The 9,546-nt window shown below is 36.9% G+C and overlaps 1 protein-coding gene across 1 annotated transcript; it reads right to left on the bottom strand.

Annotated features, from left to right (window-relative positions):
- Positions 1-5,039: 5,039 nt before the first annotated feature.
- On the bottom strand, positions 5,040-6,236 carry LOC149202703 (uncharacterized). Its single transcript, XM_089401675.1, has 3 exons — positions 6,081-6,236; positions 5,614-5,986; positions 5,040-5,251 (listed from the first exon to the last, which is right to left on the bottom strand). Exons 1-3 carry the CDS (start codon positions 6,234-6,236, stop codon positions 5,040-5,042), a joined length of 741 nt encoding a protein of 246 aa, XP_089257801.1.
- Between the last annotated feature and the right edge of the window lie 3,310 nt (positions 6,237-9,546).

Genomic DNA, 9,546 nt, shown 5'->3' with positions numbered 1-9,546 from the left:
GTTTCAAAGTGAACAAACCCATATCATAAACCGGATGTTTCAGACAAGAGGCAAGTGAGCAAAGAACTAAAACTTTCTTAGTAACTATGGAAGATGTTAACTTCAACAAGTATGTACTTGACATTATGACAAACAAACCGCACAAACGAAGCTATATTTCTAGCTAGATTTTATATGATATATGATTATTCTCAATAACAAATGAACTTTCCTGTATCATATAAAAACTGACAAACTATATTTCCAAATACATATAGCACAATGCATGTAAATCTAAGATATTTACAATAGACCTCGGAGAAGGAATAGTACCTTCAATCATTTCTTTCAGACTAGTAATGCACACAACGATATCCCTAATGAAACAACGCATGAGAAATAACACTTGAACTTCTGTTCAAGCAGGTGGAGATTTGATTCGATTAATAGTTTATAAGCACTTGTTTGATCTCTATCACTTTATTCTCCTTCAATGGCCTATGCTCAGAGATGCCCTCTGAATTCTTCTTCTTCTTTTTTTGTCAGCACTATTCTTGTTACAGTAGATACTCAATCCACAAACTTTGTCCCGAATATTACATTGGCATTGTTAAACATGCCTTCCTTTAGTGAAACAACAATAAACTATGAATATGGGAAATGAGCTTTTATCATCCTTCCAATATTTTGTGTATGACTGAGGTCAAGAGCAGCATCAACCCTTGAAACCTAAATGGTAAGACCAACATTCAAAGGTTGCTCAGTGTTTTTCTTCCAGCAATCTCCAGCTACAATGCAGCTAATGGACAACGTTAATATGAACCAAGCGTATTATGGACAATCTTTCCAATATCGTGTTCCATAATTCAGACCCTCGTGGCACTGAAAATGGATAGCATAACCAAAATGTCGACACAACAATCAATGCACCCAAATATCATACCGGACAGGGCCGACCTCCTCAGCAGGAAACCACTCTAAACCCCTTCATCATCAACTGTGAGCATTAAATTAAATATTTCCAAAGATTTCACATCAAACGTAGGCCACACACCATCAAACAATTTAGGATCAAAGGAAGTTCATCACTTCATTCCAGCCTTGACTATGTGCACCAACCCCTTCAGAATTAACCCGTTCATTAGAGCGCTGCTACAAGAGAAGAAAGTTTGCCAAGAAGAAGAAGGACGAAGTAGTGGTCCCTGTTCAGGCTTGAGAAGGTCATGGGAGCTCTCCAGATGCGGAGTCCGAATCTCCAACTTATGATGGATCCAAGGAAGAAGAGCAGATACAAGAAAATTCATTCCTTCATCACAAGGGTACCAAAACCATCCCGTGGAAAGCACTGATATCAGTTTAGGAGTCTTTGGCAATAGGTCCGAGAGTTCATTTGATGTATTAATACACGACAATAATGGCCTCACTGAAAGCTCATCTCCATTCATTAATGCAGTCGAGCCTCATCATGAGGAAGATACAGATATTAAGATGAAATTTTCCACTCAATCCTCAGAGAAATATAGTGGCGATGAAACCTACGAAAGTGAACTTGATGCTAGAACAAACGTTGCTTCGGTGTTTACTAGTTCTGAGATTGTCGGTGGAGAGTATTAGCATATGGAGTGATTAGAGCGAAGAACACAACATTTGCAGCGGATTTTTCGATACCAATGGTGGTATGACTATGGTGAACCGGGAGCATGGTGTATGGGGCGTTATGCCTGTAGGAAATCGGTTGGTATGGGTGGCAACGTACCAATCGAAGGAGCATTCAGAGAGCAACGTATTGGGGCCAACAGGTAGATTGTGCATAGGGAGCCATCATTCAACCAACGCCACTAATTATTAAAGACACCATTCAATAAAACTAACGCAAAGACAAAGAATATGGCAGAGAAATCTAACAGGAGGTACACTACAGAATTACCTGCGCTCTGACCGGTGCAGATAGATTTTGGAATATTTTAGACAATGCTCAGGTTTGACAGACACACAAAGAAATACCACAAAAAAATAATGGCTCAAATATGAGCAGGGCAGGATATCGTCTGCTCTGATACCATGTTAAACACATACATGGCGGAGGCAAAATAGGAAGGATAAACATGAGATTGTATTTCTTATTAACAATGATACATATTTATAATACATAGGAGTGACCCTTGGTTTCATATTCCAAGTGGTCCCATGGACTCCTTTTGGCTGTTCAACTTCCACACCAACCCTTAGAGGATTAGGTGTCCGATAATTTCTAATTTCAAACATATGAATTAGACCACTAAATTTTAAAATAAGAATTTATATGTTTTCATAATAAATATAAAATATTATAATCATAATTAATTCATTAAAGTATATTCATAGTGGATATCGTGAATTTTTAACTCACAAACAAATTTTTAACTCACAAACAAGAGGCTTTATATAGTAATTTGATATTTAATTTAATCACAATCTTAAAATCAAATGATTATTATTATTATTATTATTAAACAATCTTAAATCAATTATTATTATTATTATTAAAAATCCAAAATTTTTATTAAGAAACAAAAATATGTTGACAAATATGAATATCATATTCATATCACGGTCCATTCATAAAATCAATATTTAATAAATCCAGGTTTAAAATAAATATTTAATGAATCCAGGTTTAAGGTGGATATAAATTGATTTCTAATTTCAAACATAGGAATTAGACCACTAAATTTAAAATAAGAATCGATATATTTTCATAATAAATATAAAATATTATAATCATAATCAATTCATTAAACTATATTCATATTGACAATCCCAAAGTGAATTTTTTATCTCACAAACAAAAGGTATTATACATTAATTGAGCATCTAACTTAATCACAATCTTAAAATCAAATTATCATTATTATTATTAAATATAATTATTAGAAAGAAAAAACCAATATTTTTATTAAGAAACAAAAATATGTTGATAAATATAAATATCATATTCATATCATTTTCCATTACTAGTATTCATATCATGGTACATTCATAAAACCATATTCGTACTTATAATTATTAAAAAAAACCAATATTCTCATTAGGAAACAAAGATATGTTAACAAAATTATTTTAATTGATATTTAATGTGACATGAGAGATATTATTACTTACCATTTTATTTATATTGTGTAAATAATCATTAAGTATTTTTCCATGGTTAACTTAAATAGGACCTCGGAGTTTGCCCTAAAATTGTTTCTGTTTGGCTAAGAGCTAGTCTTCCTGGGACATAAGGAAACATGTTAATTGCCCAAGACCCATAAGCATCTGGTTGGAGTGAAAGCATGCCCCCTTACGGACCACCAACATGTTATTCAAGGTGGCGTGGTTTTTCTTGAATAATGGTGATGAGTCAGCCTGTATTCGGGGATAGTAGCCAAAGATGGTTGTCGTCACCGCTGGTTTGGCAACTGAGTTATGATAAGTTTTCCCACCGTGTGAAAACAAGTTTTGAGTTGTGGATTTTGCACAATTAGTTTTTTCGACCAATTTTCATAGATCAAAAAATGTAATCTAACTATTGTAAATTTTAGAAAAAAATAATAATATTTAGCAAAAACTGTAAATTTTGCACAATTTAAATAATAAAATATTTTTTTAAGAAAAAATACTATCAATTTATACATTTAAAAACACATTTTAAACAACACAACATATTAAAAATTATATGCAAAATAAAGTTGTTTCATCATTTAAAAGAATTTATACAATTAAAAACACATTTTAAACAAACATAACATATTAAAAATACACGCAAAATAAAATTGTTTCATTATTTAAAAGTTTCATAACACATTTCCAAGCAAGTATAGGTAGTGTGGTGGGATAGTATATTGTCTTTATCTTCGCGTTAAATTAGATTCTTATGCTATAACATGTTTAACTATATAACATAATTATCTATCTTTATTCCTCAAAATAACAAGTAAATATTATTTATAAGCATACCTAAATACCAAATTAATACAATAAACCACATTTAAAAAAACACTTCATTAAAAATCGCGTACATATTACCAAGCTCGTTGCTCCACACTTATCCAAACAACAAAAAGCTGGCCTGTAATATTGATTATTGTATTATAAATTGTGTTGGACACCTAATCCTCAATGGGTTAGTGTGGAAGCCGAATAGACAAAAGGAAGTCCAAGAGACTTTGGGATGTCAAACCCAATGGTCAACAATGTACTATAAATGTATATCTCTTGTTAATAAAAAATGTATTGTCATGTTTTATCTTTCCTATTTGTTGTTGCCCATGTGTGTTTAACATGGTATCAGAACGGGCGAATTATGGCCCTGCTCATATTTGAGTCACTGTTTTCAATATGAGTCACTGTTTTCTTGTGGCCTTTTGTTGTGTTTCTTTCACCAAATGTTATGTGGGTCGTGAACTCTCGGTGCAGTGATATTGCTGGTTGATTGATTCATGCATTGGCGTTGAGCTTGAAGTCTAAGCGAAATTCACGGGAATACAAAACATTTGAAGGCATCCACGTGTTGGAATGGAAAATCGATTTTCCTTGCGTTGTGTCTCTATACGCCGGTCAAAGGAATTCTAAACATTTTGAACATCCCTGTGCCTCGTGATCTCCATGTGTGTCAATCATATGAAAAAAAAAATGTAGTCGGTTGTTGCAGTTGTATTTTGCGTTGAAGAAAGACCAATTTTAGCCATTATCCTGCCATCCCTGACATTCCTGACCTTTGAAATCCACAGGTCTCTATTTTTGGTCTCTGACTCACTGTCCATACGTTGAACTGCCATACCAGAGTCCGCTGGTCGCTTCAGTCTTATGTTGAATGCTACGTTTAACACTTCTCTACACCAATTTTCGTGTTAATTCTTAATTAATGTGGTTGTTTCTCTATGCATATACTGTATGAGATCGATTGGGGGTCCATCTACATGTCGTTCTAACCTATGCGTTACATTGAATCATAGTCTGATCACTGGGTTCCTCTTAAAATTCTGCGCACCATTTAGATTTCTCTATAACTTTTTGGCACACCCACAATCCTGAAACCGTCAGACGTTACATTCCTCCAATGTTGAATCACTGTTTGAAGTGTGGTCAACATTGGTGGTTGGTTTTGTGACTGCTGTATTGGAGATGGTATGTGCACAATGGACGCGTCGTGAACCTGAGGTGAAAGACAGTCGTGGTGCTAGACTGCACTCCATAACCAGCGGCGGGCCTACATTGAAGCCCTCAAACTGAGTGTCACTTTGTCCATCAAATTCTTCAACTTTCCCAGGTAAGGCAGCTATCACTCGAACAAAACATCGAAATTTGTACGTTACCTATGAATGAGTGATGATATCCATCAATGTTGAGAACCGGACACCCTCATAATCTGTCACTGTTATACATTCTCGAAGTTCAGGACACCATTGAGGCAAACGTGTTGATTCTGATTCAAGGCGTTCTGTAGACTCCCTTTCATACCTTTCTTCTGTCTGACAGGAAAGAATAGAAACTTTACTTGTATGAGTCATAACTCCTTCCCAGATCCCTGATTGAGTGCGACAAGTCATGTTATGGAGTTTCACCCAACGTTCAATTCCAGGTAACTGTCGTAGGAGTTCATCAATCCATTCGGGAAAGAAATTCTGCCATCTTCTGTATAAACCCTAAGCTTATCGCAGGGGCAATCCTCTTCACCACCAAATTCCTCGATCATGATACCACGGACTAGTTCGTTTTCGTCCCTGTGGTTTCCAAGCGCGGCTGCGCGAGATTGAGAGCAATCCACACAAGTGCATCCTGTCGATCCGAAAAAGTCTGCGTGCACCGCTAAAGGCCTGGCTTCCAGAGGGCTTTGTGTGGGGCAGTGGCCCCATTGCTGTTTTCGAGAAGAAACTGCGGGAATCAAAGTGGGAGTATAGAGGAAATAAGGGTAGAGGGTATCGTCCACCGAATTCAAATTTGGAACGGGGTATTTCTCTAATCCCCACGCTGCATCTGCAAATTTATTTATTTATTTATTTATTTTTATTATTTATTATTAATTAAATTTTTTTTTTTATTTTTTATTTTATTTTATTTATTTATTATTATTATTATTTTTTTTTTTTTTTTTTTCTGAAATTGATCTGAGAGCCCTGCAAGCTGAGGCAATAGATGCAAGAGAACGAGGCGGCAGCCATGGGAATACCAAATTGGCCCATTCCTTCCTCGGATGCCTCTCTATGAAGTTGTACAGAGCTCGCAGATGCCGGCATTTGGTCAGCGATTCAGGAATGGTTCCATTGAATCGATTCGATCTCAGACTCATCTTCCTCAGCTCGCTCAATCGCCCAATCTCCTCTGTGAGAGGACCCTGAAGGCCTAGTCCTGGCAGGCAAAGCTCCCAAACCCGTCCATCGACACAGGAAACTCCGTGCCAACTGCATGGAGCATTTAAAGCTTTAGCATTCCAGCCGTTCAAAGCTCCCAGTGGATCACCGAGAAGCTAAACCCAGGAATAGAAGGAAGGGAAGGGCATATTAGTCCCTGTTGTTTGGATTCTATTCACTGCAAGTGCACGACAAGGCCTTTGATGATTGAAAATTCATCAGTGGACCTCCCAAGCCACCGTGAGTCTATGGCTGCCTAATTAAGTTCTGGCTTAAAATCAAAATATAGGGTTGCAGACTTTTTCATGCTGCAAAAGTGCCGGTGCTGGTGGTGGACAAAAGAGCGCCTGTAACCTAATTCTTCTCCACCTCCTTATAAAGAGTGACATCTGCCTTTTCTTCGTTTTAACTGCTTTGCATATTTCAATCCATTTCATAATCAAGGTTCTACAGGGCTATTTTCCTTTTCAGACAGAACGGGAGAACACATGTAACAATGGTTCTAATTCTTCTCATCCTCAGAAAGAGAGAGATCTACATTATGGTGATTTGAATTGCATTACTTATTTCAAGTTATCATTCAAAAAAGAAAAAATAAAAAAAGGAGGTTATAGTGATTGCAGTTATAGTCCATTTGGTCTGCAAACTTGCAAATTCTCATTTAATCAACCAGTTTTGTGTAAATTATAGCTAAAGGTATTAATAGTATAGTTGGAGAAAATGGCTAGATTTGATCATGCATTAGAGTTACTGAATACACTAATACATTCCACTATTGGTGGGATGATAAATGTCAGCAAAGACACTCTCTGTGACATTCAGACCTCCCTGCGTAATGCACAGGAAAAAATTGATTTTTTGCAGCTTGAATGTCAGCTACCGCAAGAAGAATTAAAACAGAGGAGTCATTCTGAACATGTTTCTGTTCAGAACATTGAGACTGCAACCCATCAGAAGCAAGTCAATAATGTTATAGTTGGTTCAGATTTTGTACATGCAGATACAAAAACTCAGTCTGCACTTCCCAAGCCCATCATCAGACCTTGGGAACAGCTTGTCCACAACAAGCACAGAACTAGTCTTGGATATGACAAGGACTTGTCCTTTCATATTCCAGGCTACGCCAAGCCCATTCAGTTTCAGAGTCCTGGATTCATTCATGACAGTTCACCTTCTCCTCATGACAGTTCACCTCCAGCTATTCCATACTCTGCCCCTCTTCCACAGCAACAACAACAACAACAACAGATTGTGAAATTCCAACACTGTGATCGAGTTGGCCATTTGGAAGATCATTGTTTTGATCTTCATCCATGTAAGCATTGTCATAAAACCACCCATTCTTCACACAGATGCTTCATAAATAAACATCCTGCAAGAACAAAGATTCATCTTGGATGGATCGCTTCTTGGCAATGGGCATCAACAGCCAAGAAGATATTCCAATCACATGTCAGAACTTGTTCCAGAGTATTGAACAGTGTTGCAGTTGAGTTTTCTCCATCATCTCACCTTGTATCTGATGGGGGGGGGGGAATGATGGTCAGCTACAAGCTTCAAAGTCACATCAAGTGAGCCTGAGCCACAACCTGCCACACCAGTTTCAGAGTTGTAGCCAGAGACAAAGATGCCCGTGAACATGCCTTCAGTTGGTAATCTGGGACACTTCCTCTAGCAGAAGACTTCAGCTTCTTGCCAGTTTCAGAAGAATTCCAGGAACAAAATTGGGGACACTTCCTCTAGCATAAGACTTCATCTTCTTGCCAGTTTTGGAAGAGTTCCAGGAATTGCATTAAGCATTCTAGAGTTGTTGGTCATCCTTAAACCATCACAGGTTGAGACTTCCCTTTTCAGGTTGAAGTTCTCCCTTTTATGCGGGGTGAGACCTCCCTTTCATGGTTGAATGTTTCCCTCTTCAAAAAAATAGGAGCACTTCCTCTAGCAGAAGACTTCAGCTTCTTGCTAGTTTTGGAAGAGTTCCGGGAACTGCACTAAGCGTTCCAGTGTTGGTGGTCATCCTTAAACCACCACCCTTTATACCAACATTTCAGAGAGCACATTTAGCCTAGTGCTGCCATGCATTTTTGCACATTTTGTATTACAGCTCTCTTCTTGGACTCATACATAACCCTTCGGATTAAGGGGGGAATGTTGGACACCTAATCCTCAAGGGGTTAGTGTGGAAGTTGAATAGACAAAAGGAAGTCCAAGAGACCTTGGGATGTGAAACCCAACGGTCAAACAATGTATTATAAGTGTATATCTCTTGTTAATAAAAAATGTATTGTCATGTTTTATCTTTCCTATTTGTTGTTGCCCATGTGTGTTTAACAAATTGCTATGGCCGATTACTGTCAATAGATGAGAATGGACGCAAAGCATGCATCTACCAAAAAGTGGGTACATCTACCTACATGAAAAACAGAGCGGCATATTTGTGTTTAAGGTCTTCTTTGCCACTTACATGCAATATAATGATAAAATATAGAATCAAAAGGAAGTATATTCCATGAATCACATTGTTGCCCATTGCATGGCAGATAAGGCGTGGATCCTATGCTACTCGTTTCTAAGTTCAAAAACATATGTTAGACTACATTAAATTAAAAATGAGAATCTATGCCGCAATTTTAGTGAAATCCTTATCGTGTTCCTTTAAATTAAGTTAGGTTTCATAAGTATAAATATTCCATTTACATAGAGAACAATAGAACAAGGTGGGTTGCGGGGCAGCAAGTCCCTGTTTTAAGTAGTTGATCAAGTAGTTGATCGCAGCTCACTTTATGTTTATTTGTCCTTAAGCAATTGATTCAGTTGACTAAGTAATTGATTGAGTAGTAGCATAGTTTCCAATAAAGACATAGTTCTTAGCAAAGGTAAATACGTATTTGTCCTTAAGCAATTGATTAAGTTGACTAAGTAAAAAGGTAAATACTTATTTGTCCTTAAGCAATTGATTAAGTTGACTAAGTAATTGATCCAGTAGTAGCATAGTTCCTAGCAAAGGCAAATACAAGTATAACTAAGTAAATGCCAACAGAAATTATATTGGACCTATGCACATAGTAAACAACTAAATTCACCCAGTCCATATGAGCTAAGTAATTGATCTAGTAGTGTGGAGCTAAGTAATTGATCTAGCAGTGTTAATTGAAGCTGGTTGATCCTTAAGCAAATGTTAGCTTGATCCTTAATT

The sequence above is a fragment of the Pinus tabuliformis genome, chromosome 2_1 (genome assembly GCF_031772625.1).
Source record: "Pinus tabuliformis cultivar Carrire ecotype Pingquan chromosome 2_1, CPIR1, whole genome shotgun sequence".
Taxonomy (NCBI): domain Eukaryota; kingdom Viridiplantae; phylum Streptophyta; class Pinopsida; order Pinales; family Pinaceae; genus Pinus; species Pinus tabuliformis.
Note: the sequence above shows the minus strand (reverse complement) of the source record. Positions and strands in the feature narration are given on the sequence as shown.